The sequence below is a fragment of the Morone saxatilis genome, unplaced genomic scaffold (assembly GCF_004916995.1).
Source record: "Morone saxatilis isolate NCDOM2014 unplaced genomic scaffold, NCSU_SB_2.0 Contig0, whole genome shotgun sequence".
Lineage (NCBI taxonomy): Eukaryota > Metazoa > Chordata > Actinopteri > Moronidae > Morone > Morone saxatilis.
In genome coordinates this window covers 12718589-12735204 of record NW_023339650.1, presented here as the reverse complement: position 1 = coordinate 12735204, position 16616 = coordinate 12718589, and the positions used below count along the sequence as shown (strand labels likewise).

General features: G+C 41.4%; 3 protein-coding genes across 7 annotated transcripts in view; all 3 read left to right on the top strand.

Annotated features, from left to right (window-relative positions):
• Positions 1-567: 567 nt before the first annotated feature.
• Positions 568-7607, top strand: agtr1b (angiotensin II receptor, type 1b). Of its 2 annotated transcripts, none has more exons than XM_035654756.1 (2): positions 568-705; positions 5497-7607. In XM_035654756.1, exon 2 carries the CDS (start codon positions 5603-5605, stop codon positions 6692-6694), a length of 1092 nt encoding a protein of 363 aa, XP_035510649.1. In that variant the 5' UTR covers positions 568-705; positions 5497-5602; the 3' UTR covers positions 6695-7607. The 2 variants fall into 2 exon arrangements, with proteins under 2 accessions (XP_035510649.1, XP_035510640.1); XM_035654747.1 differs by lacking the exon at positions 568-705 and adding an exon at positions 993-1294.
• Positions 7608-7970: 363 nt separating this feature from the next.
• cpb1 (carboxypeptidase B1 (tissue)) lies at positions 7971-13421 on the top strand. The gene is made up of 11 exons (XM_035657450.1): positions 7971-8043; positions 8730-8805; positions 9171-9295; positions 9437-9536; positions 9625-9726; positions 9837-9941; positions 10030-10140; positions 10258-10348; positions 11058-11260; positions 12656-12740; positions 13055-13421. The coding sequence occupies exons 1-11, from the start codon at positions 7979-7981 to the stop codon at positions 13240-13242; spliced, it is 1251 nt and encodes a 416-aa protein (XP_035513343.1). The 5' UTR covers positions 7971-7978; the 3' UTR covers positions 13243-13421.
• A 1328-nt stretch (positions 13422-14749) lies between these two features.
• gyg1b (glycogenin 1b) overlaps positions 14750-16616 on the top strand; it is an 11025-nt gene continuing 9158 nt past the window's right edge. For all 4 annotated transcript variants that reach the window (XM_035657488.1, XM_035657471.1, XM_035657480.1 and 1 more), the window contains exon 1: positions 14750-14907. In XM_035657488.1, coding sequence (XP_035513381.1) covers positions 14901-14907 — 7 coding nt within the window. In that variant the 5' untranslated portion in view covers positions 14750-14900. The remainder of the gene's footprint in view (positions 14908-16616) is intronic.

The window sequence follows — 16616 nt, the reverse complement described above, 5'->3', positions numbered from 1 at the left end:
TATCTCCATAACTGTTGCAATAGCTGCTTTGGACTGAGGCAGAGAGGTGAGGATGTGACCCACTTCTCAACACCTGTCAAGACCTTAAGAAAGAGAAGAATAGTGAGAGACAAATATCTTTGGTGGCAAGGTGTGTCTGATGGATGTTTGCTAAAAATAGAGTCTTTTCTTAATACAGCTGGATTACACAAGCGTAAAGTGTGCAGGCTTCACATTCCAATCAAATTCTTTTAGCGCACATGAAATTATTCTTTGTAGTACAGTTTTAGTGGCTCAGTCATACTTAAATAGCCTCAACAAAGCCAGCTTGACCACAGGGAGTTGTCAGCTCGGTCACCCTGACACACACTCACAACAATTCATCTACCACTTTAAAAAAAAAAAAAAAGTTTGACAAATGAGTGACAGCTGAATCATACTGGAAAATGGGAAATGTTCTTAGGAAGCCCAGCAAGGAGTAAAAGAAATCTCAGTAACCCAACTCTCAAGCTCCACCCTGCAAAGTTCCCCCTCTCTCCCAGCCCCTGATACACCCTGATCCAAGCCAAGGGCGAACTTGTGGCAGCTATTAATACAGTGTGTGTCGACAGGTCCAATCACAGTCAGAGCCTGGCCATTCCTTTCATGCTGAGCAGAGGGACAGGGGACTGTCATATGATAAAAGATGGTCGCTAGTGGAGGAAGAGAAGTGGTCGAGATATTAAAGTAAGATTAACCACAGTGCTGTCAATGCTTGTGTGTGTGTGTTTCTGGTTAATTAAACTGTGACGTCAAATTGAAACACCCTCAAAAGATTGTGCAATGGGCCCAGATTTGGTGCTTTAATCGGCCGCACCTGTCAAAATCAGCAGTAAATTTCACACGAAGGAGAAAACGAGTGATTAAAAGCAGACATTAAGAGAGAGGGAAGAGAGATGGTGCTTCGGGAGTAGGGTGGAAAGAGGAGGAGGAGAAAAGGGAGCAGGAGGCGGAGGAGAGGTGCTATTGTGTAAGATCTTGTGTGTGTTTGTGTGTGCGCAGACTGTTGGCCACAGAAAGAGATGGGCTAGGACAATACGTAGCTGGCTGGCTCCAATATAATTCATTCATCATTGTAGTGTGTGTGTGTGTGTGGAGAGTAGTAGGGGTGGGGGGTGTGTGTTAGTGTGTTTGTGTGTCAGACGGTATTCCTGCTCGTCTCGCTCCACCAGTTAAGTTAAATCAGAGGCAGTCACTGGCACACTGTGGTGGTCTCTCTATCTCTCTGTCTGTCCTGCTCTGAAAGCATCAACAGCCTCCTGGTTCAGCACCACAGGTAAGAGCTCACGTTACCTCATTCTCAGGAAGATGTTTTACCAACTTTAAAAATAAATACATTTGCCAGTCTTTGTAAATCTTTAAACTCTTTAAATGTAACTTTCTGTAATAGCCTCTGTCATTGGATTACTACATTTTAAACTGTTGCTTTTAGTCGTTCCATCAGCAGCACAAAAAGGTTTCAGTTTATGTACATAAGGCCTTTTTGAAAATCAGTGATATTACCTTGGGAACCCACACAATATAGCCAACGGAAAGATTAAATGTTAGAGGTATTCACCGATTTAATTGGCGCTACCTATTGTTGCTGTTTGTTCAAGTTGTTCAGGTGAAAGTCCTGTGTGCACAGAGCCTTTCAAACCACCTCTGGGGCTGTGCAGTAGGCATAGGAAGAATCCAGAACTGCATTATGCAAACTATACGAAGAGAAGGATGGAGTTTATAGTAAAGTTTACATAGTCTCATATTCCCATAGAGAATTAGATCCACTTCCTGATAAACAGTAGCTGTGCACTCCCTAAAAATCCTCACTTATGAAGAATCTAATCATCAAACAAGCTGGGGATATAGGGGATGGTGAATAGCAGGGAAATGTAATTGAATAAAAACAGGTGAAATTTAATTTGAGAGAGACTGCTATTACACTGTTGAAGAAAAGAGAAATACAGTGATGACACTTGAGAATGAACATGTCGAGGAAGAGAGGTAAAGAAGTCATCATTCCCTCCGAGGTTAATCATGCTCTTAAGCCAAGAGATTTGTATGGGTTTCACTTTTATAGCACTTACTTTCCCCCCTAAGGTTTAAATGTTTTGAGACAAAATATATTCTGAGAGCCAGTAAGTGTGATATTTAATATAATCTCAATATAGTATATATTTAGTTTTGTTATTGTACAAGATTCCGGTGGCATATTTAATTAAATACCATACAGGAAATGAAGCAAAGCTTTACAGGCTGAAGTTTGTGCTGTTTAATTGTGTCACATAAAAGCACAGTTTTATAAACAGAAAAATGCAGACATGGTTTCTGAAGCCAATATTTCCATTAGCCCCTTTTCCTGCAAGCAGAGGTCAAGTCCTCATTTAGTCCATGGACACTGTCACTCTGTGACACACAGTCACACACGCTTAATCAAAATCTTCTGTTCTTTCTCTTTTTAAACATTTATGCATGAAATGTATGTATTTTAAATGATGACGTGTGTTGATTTGGTGCATCAAAAAAAAATGCACTCAACTTCATTGCATTGCACCACCATACTTAATATTTAAGTTCCTTTAGACATCAGTAAGTTTACTCTTGGTCAAGTTTCCTACTTCAAAAGCTCTTCAGCTGAAATGACACCCTTGTAAGTTGAGACAGAGACAAAGGAGGCTGCGGTTGAGGTGCGCTTCACTTTAAGACACCCATATTTTTACTCTACAAGTGATGAGTGAGAAATTAAGCTGTAATACTGTTTAAAGACTACCATTTGGTCGTGGTGGGTAGCTGGGTATTACATTTGTATTCCTGTAACATGTTAGAAGATACAGGAAAAGTTGAGTTTACAACAACAGGAAGCACGCGTCGCAATGTTCTGTTCAAACAGGCCTGAAACGAGGCCTAAATGAGAGGATCATAATGAGGTGGTGTGCTGCTTGTAAGATTAACCTTACTTCATAATGGGCTGATATAAATCATTAACTCCATCAACCAGACATTTTAGTGGCTCTCTCTATGGGCAGCCAGATGGTGGTGCTCATGTCAGAGCAGCAAGGCGCTCAGGCCAGGGGCAGCCTCAGATAGCTCTGTTGATGGGAACAACGATTCGATCCAAGCCAAGTCCAATTCGGCTAGCCAGGACCGTGAACTTTTCTAGGTTTATCTTTCTAAGAAATTCCCGTAATCCCAAGAAAGAGGCTGCATTTAAATACCCCAAAATAGGCTTAGAAATGGAATGTTGCTACTGTGCACTGTGGAGCAAAAATGTCCCCAAACTTCCTCCTAATCATGATTTTATCATTCATTGTAAGCAGCTGTGTGTTTGCAAACAGTCCATTGTCGTGTCCGAGAGGATGCAGCTTGCTCGTGGACCCTGTGAAGTGGTTGTTTACCTTCCTGTGTGTGGTCACCCAGGGTTTATGGCTGTCATTCAGTAATGTGCCATTTCCCTCCGTGCTATAGCTCACTGGACACAGCTTCACTAAATCACCTGCACCTTCTGCCCCTGCCACCTCACCTTTATTATCGGGCTCACTTACATATATAGGCAGCAATAACTTTCAGTCTTGTTTATAGGTACTGCCCACAAATGTCCCCTCGCCTTGAGCATCTCCCTCATGGAAAAATACTGGTGGAAATGCCACTCGGACCAATAGTGGTAAAAGGCATGCAGTGTCGGTTTTCCACCATATTTCCATTTGCGGTCATTACAAATCTTCTTCTCATCAAGAGATCGTTGTAAATGGTTTTAAATCCCTAAACTGTAAAACTGATACGTGTTTTGTTGCTCTCTTCTGCGTAGTTTAAATTTACGGCTACCCACTGTTTCTGTCATTAAAGAAAGAAAACAAATGTACAGTAAATCCAAGCAATGACATCTGTGTTGGTGCTTTACCCTACCTACTGCACCACGGCCTGTGCAGGAAACTCGCAGAGCTATTTCATTATTCTGTTGCCCTTGGCACCCACACATCTTCCACACTCAATAATCCCCCCACATCTGCAACAGATACGGTTGTTGCTTTAGTGCACTGAGAGTTTTTTCAAAGAATCCATCCACTGAAACCTGGTGGAAAATGAGGAGATCTTTGACTTGGAGATAAAATAGTTCTACTGGAAGGGCTCAGACTGTCTTAATGCCAACCAGAGGGCAGTAGGAATGCAGATAGGGAATGTTTTTAAAGTGCATTCAATAAGTAGTCCACAGTAGCTGTAAGAGCAACAGCATCTGGATTTCTGCAAAAGCAAAAGGCAATTTTAAATATTTTTAAACATATATATATATATGTGGGCTAGCTGAGGTGAAACTATATTTATCAATATATTTTCCATCATATATCATTGTACGCTGTCAGTTGTGAGATGGAAAGAGAGTAAAATCTTGAAGCTAGAATGCCATCTTGTGGCAAGACATTTCCATTTCTATTATGGCAGCTTATACAGCAGACTACATTTTATACAAAATATTCAACTTATTTATTCCAACACATAAATATTGTTGTTTCATCATCTGTTTATGTTATTTGCCCACTTTTGAGCTCCAAATTCAGATCATGTTTTTCCCCTGGCAACTGTTTAATTTTAATGTAGCCACAAACATGTTGTCATTTTCATGTAATTAGCAGCAGAAACTATCTTTGCAGCTATAGTAATAGCATACATCAGGCTTATACTAATATTATTACATCAGCTCCACTTATGGTGCTCACTAAGCTTTTCTATTAAACATAAAGACTCTCAACAAAGGGGAGAATTTGTTTTTTACTCCCATTACACATTCTGCTTGTACAAATGAAGCAAAAACTAGCCCCGAGGCAAATTTTCCGCAGCACGCAGGTTTGATTTTCTCACAGAGCAAAGTTTCCACAGAGCCGAATCCCTGCTGTCCTGTTTGTTTAGGTGTGTGCTGATTAGAAGTTCTCATGCTGGGTACAATGTATCTCTGCACACCAAGGGTTTGAAACGTGACATGTCTTTTACAGTGACTGGAGCCTCAACTCTCTCTTTCTCTCTCCCCCCCTTCTCCCTCAGTACTTCAGTGTTTAATGGTGTTGTTACCCAAGCTCGCACTTTGACATGCAGTCTTCATTAACACAGGTCATAACACAAGGCATAAATGTTCTCCTTCCGGGTGCTGACAGTCCACCCAGATGGACGGACCATTTGATAAACACTGTACAGTTTTACTGTTGCCATTCATTAGCCGAGAGACGATTTAAATGAGAAGGGAGAATGCAGAATGTCTGAATAATGATGTTTCAAAGGGCATTTTTGGAATATTGAATAACATACAACATCTGTTTTTCATGGCTTCTTATTTTACAGAAATAACATAAAGCGTCAGGATGGCTTTAATGTGCAGGTCTTTAATGAGCTGGTGTAGGGTGAGCACTTTCATGGGTGCTCGTGTGGATTAGCGTTTATGGGCCATGCCAGCGGTAATGATGGCTCTTCCCCTAGACTGCCTGTGACATTTTTGTTGTGTTTCTTTTATAGGACTCGCTGAGGCCCTCGCCCAAGGCCGGTATCAGTCACCACAGACGCACCCTGCCGACAGGGCCCCCTGTTTAAAAGTCCCAGGAACTGGCACTAAAAAGGGAAAATGCAGAATATAACGGCAGGAGCGACAGAAGGGATAGCTCTGACATGCGGCATGTCTGGAAGCCATGACTTCATCTTCACCCTGGTACCCATCGTCTACGGCTGTATCTTTGTCATCGGCATTGTCGGAAACAGTTTGGTAGTGGCTGTCATCTACTGCTACATGAAGCTCAAGACTGTGGCCAACATCTTTGTGCTCAATCTTGCTGTTTCTGACCTTACCTTTCTTATTACTCTACCCATGTGGGCCACCTTCACCGCCACAGGCTATCACTGGCCCTTTGGAGGATTCCTATGCAAAGCAAGTGCAGGGCTGGTGATTTTTAACCTTTACACCAGCATCTTCTTCCTCACAGCACTCAGCATCGACCGTTACCTTGCCATCGTCCACCCAGTGCGATCGCGCAGGTTCCGCACTGTGGTGTACGCACGCATCACCTGTGTAGTGATCTGGCTTTTTGCCTTTGTGCTTAGTGTGCCCACAGCACTGACCAGGGATGTCCACAACATCACAAACTCTAACACTACAGTGTGTGGCATTCTGCACCCAAAAATCGAAAATGTCATTAGATTGAAGGAGCTCCTGCTGGCCATCAGCTTCATGAAAAGCCTGCTGGGCTTCCTGGTGCCCTTCGTTATCATCATCACCTGTTACTGCCTTATTGGACAGGCACTGGTGGGGGCGAGACACATCCAGAAAAGCACCCGTTCCAGGGATGACGAAGTACTGCGCATGCTTGCAGCAGCTGTCCTTGCCTTCTTCTTGTGCTGGGTGCCCCATCAGGTCTTCCACTTAATGCAGTTGCACACCCAGCTGACAGTGGTGGAGGACTGTGCCATCCTGGAAATCATTGACACTGCCATGCCCTTCACCATCTGCATTGCCTACTTCAACAGCTGCGTTAACCCAATTGTATACGGCTTCGTGGGACGCAGCTTTCGCAAAAAAGTACTGCGTCTGTTGTGTTGCTCGCCAGGTGCAGCGACAGGGCCTCACCCGAGCATCAGCTCCAAGATGAGCGCCCTCTCTTTCCGTGCCTCTGAGGCCTTGAGCCTCACAGCCAAAAGTAAGGCCTCCTCTGACATTAAGTAAGGAAAGAAATGAAGAAAAGGGGTACAAGTTCACTCTCCCCGCTCTTTTGGTCTGTGGTTAAGGGGCCGGGGATGGCAGACATTCCATGCTTTAAAAACCCCCACTGTATTATCAAGCACTGAACCATGCAGAATGGTTGAAATGTTGTATTCATGTCTCTCTGTAAGTAAGTCCAAGAGAAATTTGCTACCTTTTGCAAGGCTTATCTGCAGAATAATTAGTCATAATCCATCACATGTCACACAACATTCACGCTCTACACAAACATCTGGTTTAAAAAAAAATGCAGGAATGAACTATCATCAGTAGAGATTTGCCCTGCTAGAAAAGACTATATATAATTACAGAAAGTGTATCCATTTATTTATATAACATATGCATGTACTGCAGGATTTTGTTGCCATTGTGACTTCAGGATACAGTGCAGTAATATATTGTCCAGTGATAACCATTCTGTGTGCACAGCAGGTCTTTCACCAGTTGGAACAGTGATCAAGTGCTTATCAAAGATGCCATAGCTTAAAAAAAAAAAGGAAATATATAAGCCCCCCATGCATACTCTGCCAAAAGCTGTATACATGGCACAATTGATGTGATGAAAATGTATATCATTTAGTAACAATATTTGACTATGATAACTTGTGCCTGTATGCTATATGTGATAATGTCAAATGATGTGCTCTTTGTAATGTATAATAAGTGTTTGCATAATAAGGTTGAAATGCTGAAATGTTGCCTATTCTGGGAGTAACATGTTGTATAAATAAGAGTGCTACATGAACACTCCAGGTAGAGTGATCATTGTCAGTATCTCTGGTTGTCTTTGTGGTATTTAAACATGTTCATAGATTTGTTTTCCTACTCTGTAAATGTACAGTTTGTGAATATATAAAAATGTGAATAAAATGGAAAAAATCCACAGTCCTAAGTTGATTTTTTTCTTACGTCATATTTTTTTAAAAAATCAAGTCATCCTGATTAGTCATAGAAAATGTGTCAGCAGTGACAAAACCACCCAGAAGTAACAGCTGATCTGAAATTAAGCAACTATTAGGAATCAAAATCAAGTGACCTTGGCTCAGAGCACCTCTAGGATCTATTAATCATTGACTATGCATCACGCAGGCCCCTGTTCCTCCACGTAGCACCTAAAAATAACAGGTGCACTAGTTCTTTTTGGGAGGATGTATGACATCTAGCTGCATCACAGATGGGGATTGGTGGATGGGCGGCAGGTCGGGGTTATAAGTGCTGTCGATCAGTGAGATCTGCCACACTTCCAACATGAGGGTCCTCCTGCTTTTCGGATTGGTGGCTATTGCTCTGGCTGACGTCACTCGCTTTGAGGGGTAAATCTCTAGTCTTTGTTAAAGCACATTATATTTGTAACACTATTGCTATAATAAATGTTTTTGGTGCTAATCATGACTTGGCATTAAGTTTTGGATTCACACACAATGACATACTGTGCTATGGCCGGTTTACTATGTATTATAGGATGTTTTTTGCCAATACCTTGTGAACCAAATGAGTATTATATAGGTTAGCATTCTGGTTCAATGTAAACAGCCTCCCATTGATTGAAAGTATGTCAGTTTTTATATGTGTGGCCATCGGTAAACCATTTGTTAAAGAGGTTGTCATGTTTATGAAACAGGTCATTGTAAAGTGTTAGTAAGATGACTCAAACCACTAATTGTGACAAGTCCTCCCAAAAACCATTTGACCACTAGCTATATGTAGCTGCAATTAAATGTATACACACTGTTGTGTGAATTGTGAATTTAACAGGGATACAACAGAATTAAAAGCGTTATTGGGTATGTCCTCTAAGAGATTTTGGTGGGGGAAATGATGTTTTTTACATTTAAGGATGTTCTTTAAAGATACTGCCCATCTAATGCTACATGGCATCATGGCAGACATTGAACAAAAAAACTAAACAATCACCCTCATTTCATTCGAAAAAGGCCAGCACTGTTAGCACTGCGGCTGTTAGACTGTATCTTTTTATGATCTCTCTTTTTTTCACTAGAGAGAAAGTCTTCCGTCTGAAGCCTGTGCTTGATGAGCATGTAACCCTCATTAAGGAACTGGCTAAGAGCATCGAGGTACCTTGCTGCCTTCTTTTACTTTCTCACACACACACACACACACACACACACACCTTATAATGCTATCCTCACTCACTACAGGTGTTTAATGGGTTTGCTAGTGGTGGAAAAGGATACACTGGACCTACTTATTTGGGTCTTTCATTCACTTAATGTACATTCAGACACACAATCAATGTCTTCATGAGTGCTTAGATCACATACTATATATCTGCTGGCTCTTTGGCATCTCAAATTCACTTCACAATAAGAATTTCTTTCAGCTAATCAGTTTGTCAAGTGAGAGGCTGAAAACCTGTATTCAGATATCATATCAGAATGTTTGAACATGCTCAAGTGTTTGGCTTTGGCGCCATCTGCAGGTTGACTTCTGGAGCCCCGAGAGTGCTGAGCTGGTGACCATCGACATTGATGTGGACATCCGTGTGCCTGCCATCTACCTCGATATTGCGTACACCATCCTGCAGCAGAATGACATTGAGTATACGTAAGTCACAAGACTAAGATTCAAAATAAAAACATTTATCTGATTTTCACTTAATCGGTGCTCATGAAATTAAAACATCTTAAACACTAGCATTTATTTTTTTTTACATATATGCTTTAACACTAATTATTCTCTCTTCAGGGTCCTTATTGAGGATGTGCAGGCTGCTGTTGATGGCCAGGCTGACAACAAGCCCACTCCCAGAACCCACAGCTATACCAAGTACAACAGCTGGGACAAAGTAAGAGGCAAAAAAGCTCATCAGTCACAATCTCTACCCTCACTGGACTGTTATTTCCTGTTCTTATTTGTTCACCCTTTAATTTCAGGTCCAGTCCTGGATCGCCTCCATTTCCTCCTCCAATCCCAATCTGATCAGCAAGCAGGTGATTGGAAACACCTACGAGGGACGCCCCATGACTGTTCTTAAGGTATTTCAAGACTTATCTGCCATATCAGTCCTTTGTGTTGAAGAATTTAAGATACATTGAACAAAAATTAAATCAAGCAAATGTTTTGTGATTACTTTTAACAACCATAGCTCGGTAAGAAGTCCGGCTCCACTAAGCCCGCTATCTTCATGGATTGTGGTATCCATGCTAGGGAGTGGATCTCTCCTGCTTTCTGCCAGTGGTTTGTCAAGGAGGTAAGGAAAACACCTGGGTGGGCATGACAACATTTATACAGAGGTTTCTTAGAATTACAAGGAACAATTTTCTTCCAATCTTTCTCAGGCTCTGTCCACCTACGGCAGTGACTCTCAGATGACCAGCCTGCTCGACCAGATGGATGTCTTTGTTCTGCCCGTCTTCAACATTGATGGCTACGACTACACCCACAAGAGCGTATGTTACAACTGCTAGTCCTAGCAGAGACTGTTCTGACTTGTTTATATTGAAGAGTTCGTTGATTTGTTTAATTCATGTCTGACATGTTTATTTTGTCCACTTTGGGGACTTTAGAACAGAATGTGGAGGAAAACTCGCTCCAGGAAATCTGGATCCAGCTGCATTGGAGCCGATCCCAACAGAAACTTCAATGCTGGCTGGTGCAGTAAGTGTAACTTATACACTATTATATCTTAAAGGGGTACCCCAGTGACTTTATATTGCACTTACATAAAGATGGAGGGCTTTTATGATTAACAGATTAAAAAAAGAATGGCCAAAATCTGTGCAGCGGAGGCCAAGATATCCTGACTTTTAGTGTGTAGTATGAGTCACAACCCAAAACCTTCAATCCTACATTTCCCATAATGCAACTTGATAGCACCTTTTATTTGACTAGAAAACAGCCTTTCAAACTCCACACTTCCAGTCTGTAATGCAGTCTAGCTGTTATAAATTTGTTCTCCCATGCTTTTCTCCGACTTATGAAAACTCCCTCCAGAGCCACATAAAACATGTTATATATGTAACGGTATATATGAGTGTAAAATATTTCTCATGGCAAGTAAATGAACTTAATTTGTACAATTGGTGAAGTGTACCTTTAAAGGTGGGGTCAGTCATTCATGAGAAAAAAGTTAATTGTTAAGAGTCATTCCCAGGTTGTCAGATACAATATTTGATGAATGCCACCTGTTGTGTTGTGTGGCAGTTTCTTACCCATTTATCATAACACAAAGCGTTTGTATATGATGACCTAGGAATGAAACTCAACAATCATTATCATTATCCAGAATGACTAACCCCACCTTTAAGTAAAGTCCCGGTGCATTTGAAGAAGTAAAAAAAGAAATGAAATGAAATTCTCATTGCAGCCATTGGAGCCTCCAGCAACCCCTGCAGCGACACCTTCTGTGGGTACACTCCTGAGTCTGAGATCGAGGCCAAGAATGTTGCCGACTTCATCCGCCGGAACAAGTCCATCATCAAGTCCTACATCACCATCCACTCCTACTCCCAGCTGTTGCTCTTCCCCTACTCCTACACCTATGAGCTGGCTGCACACCACAGTGAGCTGGTAAGTCATCAGCTGTCATAAATGTTTGTGTTGTCCATATAGCTGAGTTAGGACAGTGACTAACTTAACGGAAATGCCTGGTAAATCACAATGACTATATAATTATACATCACGGCAGTGTCACATACATCGCTATAATGCAGTAGCCTTGTGTATACAGCCTTGCTGGAAACTATGCATTGGCAACGACACATTAGATTACCTGCATCAGACATTTTTGATTTTTTTGGATCAATTATATCTTCATATAATGATCATCAGACAAATATCAAAGGTAAAAGTAGTGTCACTATATGGATTATATTTACAGCAGATTTCTAAATCACTCATTTACTCAAAAACATCTCTAATTGTTTTACACCTTCAGGAATCATATGCACTAGAGGGTCTAATATAAATGAATATATGAATATAAATATAATAGACACAGATTATATTATTTTTGGAGGTGTTTCCAAAAGCTTAAGCAGGAATTCAACCCAGTCCCATTATGACTCTTATCTAAAGGCCACACTTAGCTGCTGCAAATCATTTACTCCCTCCTCATATGCCTCATTCTCATGGCTCTTTTACCTCTCACTGGGGTGTCCGAGAGCTGCACAGTTAACACTCACACCCTTGCTCCAGTTCTCACACTAACTGAGGCAGATCACACGTCTCTGCCTCTCTATTACTCACTTGTAATTTAAGCTCTCTTCTGACACTTTATAGAACAAAAGAACTCCGGGGATCTGTCATAACTCATCTGTCCTCCCAGAAATATCATTTCCTGCTTGTGCATTTCTCTGGGGGTTTCATTTCCTGTTGGAACTCACTGAAGCTTTTTACTATGTTCTGTATTATCAGTAAAAATATTTTGTTTGTACTGTAATGGATGGTGGATGCTGCATGACTATATATATATATATATATATACTGTATATATTGAGATAAATATCTATATATATATATATACACTGTATATATCTATTTTATATATATTGTTCTTACTACCTGTTGTATGTTGATTCTGTACAGTATTGTTCCTTTATCAGCCTTTTCACTTAAAAAGCAAGACTATTTAACTTTTAAAAGAATTAATAACTCACTCTTACACTTACAAATCTGAATTTATAAGCAATAAAACACACAGTTGTTCAATTGATAACATTCAGGTATTCTGCTGATAAAATCTTGGTCTGGTATGACCAGTAGCTCATGGTGGCTGATATTACCGAACTTTACAGAGATATTTCTGTGTAATTGACGCGTGTTCTCTTAACACTTAAGTTTCTAAATTCAGCGTATGAATATGAATGTGAATATTCGTATGCTGTGAATATGTATGTACTTTAAATAGTAAAAAATGTTTTGGTCCTTTGTACATCTGACTTGTGTTTCTTCTCTGTATTGTAGCTGAAGGTTGCTGAGGGGGCCTCTGCTGCTCTGCGTAGTCTGTATGGTACTCGCTACACCAGTGGACCCGGTGCTACAACCATCTGTAAGTACAGCGAATACTGCAGCTGCATTTTTCTCCGTAGGGAAATATTGTAGTCAGAGGAACCTTGATGGTCTTTTTCCACTCATAATAATATGCATTACGATTCACAATGCACAAACCTCTTTTGAGTGATGTGTCCTCTAGAGGCAACAAAAAGTAATGACTTACCATGAGAGAAAGCTATTTCTAGCAAACAAAGGATTTTTTTTTTTTTGGCCCTCAAAAGCAGTATTTGTATGAAAACACACCCAGGCTGTCCCAGGTCATCAGCATATCCCACTCTGAATAATCCCCCTCTCCTTATCTGCCCTCAGACCCCGCTGCTGGAGGTTCTGATGACTGGGCCTACGACCTGGGAGTGAAGTATTCCTACACCTTCGAGTTGCGTGACACTGGTCGTTATGGCTTCCTGCTGCCCGAGTCTCAGATCAAGCCCACATGCGAGGAGACCATGCTGGCCGTCAAGTACATTGCCGCCTACGTGCAGAAGAACCTCTATTAAAGAGCGGAACTGCCAGGACCCCTGCCAACTCAGCTCCTCTGTACCAGCCCCCAGCCCCTCCAATCTCTCAGCCATCTCTAGCCTGTATCCATGGATACGGGCACCACCCGCCATGTTTCCTCGCTGTGCTTGACAGAATGTCAAGATGAGTGCAAACAATAAAATCAATGATCCATCCACACATGCTAAATACATTTTTTTATGTGTATATGATAATATAGTGTCTGAATGTCTTTGTTATTTATATGAAAATATACAACAAAACAGTAATGTATGGTGAATAAAATAATGCTTACAGCCCATCACTAATAGGCCAGAAAGCTTGTCTGCTATCTTCACTGTCCAAGAAAACACAATGAAACACTGAAAGTGAACAATGCAAACCATCCAGCGTGTTGTCTTGAACAAGTCACTTAAACCAGGCAAATGCTTTTCAATCTAGAAAGCACACAAGCAACAAAAGCCTCCACTAATTTACTGTATCAGCCCCCTTTGAACCCTGGTGATCCCTCTTGTTGAGCTGGCACTGTTCCAGCGGTGGAGGTCGGGCGGGTGGGGGTATCAGTCTTTTAAGGATTTTAGTCCAGCAGCACAGTACGTGACAACCGCAGAGTACTCCTTGGCAGCGTCTCCACTCGGCCAAGCATCTGCCTGAGTGGAGAAAATAAAGGAGCCAAAGATCAGCAGGGAATCTAACTGCACTGGAGCACATTTCTGAAACGAAAGGTAGAAACTTAAATTGAGAAATGAAAGGTTTCATATTATTTGCAGGATTTGTTTTCTCGTTGCTACATTATGCTTCCTAGTGTGTTAATAATTGTCTGAAAATCAGTTACGGGAATATTCCCTTATATTTATATTCAAACTGCACTCACCTATTGTTATTTATGTAAATATAAAGAATAAATAGTTACTGTTGATCCCCCCTCCTTCTAGCATTACCCATCTCCAAAAGCACCAGCTGATCTGAGAAAAGCTCTTATGAGACCACTAAAAATAATTCACTGTTGTGTAATACAGTACAAGCACCAGGGACCTCCCCAACTGCCTCTGTTTGTCTCGTCCCTCTCTTGATATACCGTCTCTCTTCCACAAGATGGCGACAAAACACCAAATGTATATTACAGAACATCTTGTTCCTGATCCCAGCACCTCATTACAGCATCATCACCTTCTCCACATTGTCATCACGGGTAAAGATGACACCAGGCAGGGGAGCTCACGGCAGTTGTCTGAAAGGTCAAGGCTGCAGAATGATGTTTTGGGAATGTGAAAATATGCCTGACTCAAAATAAGTTTTGGGACTTTTCCCCCCCTCCTGAGACCGGTTGTAAACACAATTAAACTTAACAAAACAAGTGCACAAATGATTTGAAGTCTAGTTTAAAGCTAAAGACATATCAAATGCTACACTTGCCTCTACATTTACACTGAATGAACACTTGTAAATGTGGAATATTTGAACTCCCTGAACTGCTGGGGGGTGTGGAGGCTCATGTTGGGAGCAGGTGGGTGTGTGGAGGCCGTCACGTGACTCTGCGTCTGGCTGCTGGCACTGTGGTATAAATCCTCCTCTTATATTTAGTCAGTCCTTTCCTCCAAGCGAAGCCGCCGTGTCCTCAAGTCCAGGCTACAAAGTAGCTTCGACTTCTTCATTCATGGCAGGTATGTAACATTTGAACATTTCTTCCCACCGCCATATTGCGCAGTCGCCTTCACCGAGGAGCAACATCCACGCTAAAAACGTGCTTTGTGTAAAGTTTTAAAAGTGTTACGTTTCGCCGTTTTCGCGGGTCTTAAATGTCAGAGTGTAACTGTTGTGAAATTGTTTTAAAGGTGTCTTCCCTGTTGTTTTGGTTGTAATGTTTGTTCAGCAGCAGCCTCCTGAAGTGAGCAGGGTAAAAGTACATTCTGTCTCCATCTGTGTTTTGCTGTCTATAATAGTGACCAGCTGACTGCATAGCATGAAGCTGTCAGCCATATCTGAAACATGATTACCATATATGACAGCCAAAAGACAGTGTAACTTGTCATTTGACCACAAGTTAGCCTCTAGAACTTGTCATGTCCAGATCAGGGGTCAGCAAACCTGTTGGATATGAAGTGCCTTTTTTTTTTTCAATCAGTGTGCCATATTAACATTAAGAATAACATTTAATTTAATTTAATTTAATTTAATTTATGACACCACAAATTTTAAATCTCCAGTTTATCTGTACAAATATATTCCACCCATATGGGCAACAACATTTTAAAGAAAACATTTCCCCCCATAATCAGGACATTGTAGGTTTTAAACAAGAGAACTACAAGAAGGCTGCCGTCTTTTATGAAATGATCCAAATGTGACTTAAAATCATATATACAGTCATTAGTGCAACTGCCGATGGAGGCAAAAAAGGCAATTTGACATGCGGATGAGAGGACACCTCTCTTTTCCACTTATTGCTAGTGTGCCATTGGTTAATCTACCGTGTGCTAATGGTGTGCATAAGGTTGTCCCCTGGTCTAGAGACCCTTCTCATATGGATCATGTCTAAAAACATTTGTTAACCAAATATTCAGATTATAATAAGTTTATATTCTCCTAATTAATGAAATGACAGCTTAATTAAATACATTTTACAGCGGACCCCTTTTAGGTCCCTGGACACAACACTGTGCTACTGTATGCCCTGATTCTCTATCGCTCACTTCCCACTTGTGGTATAATCTTACTGGGGGAAAATGGAAGGGAGTGTGTGCAGCCTGTGCTTCACATGCACTGAGGCTGAAGTGTTTCATGTTGGGCTACATGCATAAATACTACAGCACTGGTTGTACCAATTGAAAAGGGGGTGTGAGAGAAAGGAGGTGTGGCGCTGTTGGACACAGCCAGTTAGATAGAACAACTTTTCCTGGCACCTCCGCTGGGCAGTACTGCACTCGGACTGACTGGCTCCAAATGATAGAAAATGAAAGCCCAGTAACGTTTTAAACATACTGCACCCACTGTCTTACTCTCCTTGCCCATTATTGGTAGTACAGCAGGAGGATAAATATACAATCCAAGTGGGATTCATGTTGGCCCACATGCTACAGTCACACAAGCTCTCCAGCGGCCTTGCTGACTTCATCGCCTCAATTTATATGTCCTCTCACAGGCTAGTCATTGTTCTGAAACATGACTTGGCAGGTACTTGACAGATTTTCCTTCCTGCCGTTAGAGGTGGTGGTATAGAGTGGGCACCACGCTGCAAATAAAATTCACCTTAATGAGACATTTAATCTAGCTAGTACCAAAGTCTCATTATTCTTGAAACAAGTGAGAAATCTTCCATTCAGGCAAGACCATTAGTGCTGGTGGAGGGATGTTTTTGAGTATTTGAAACGAC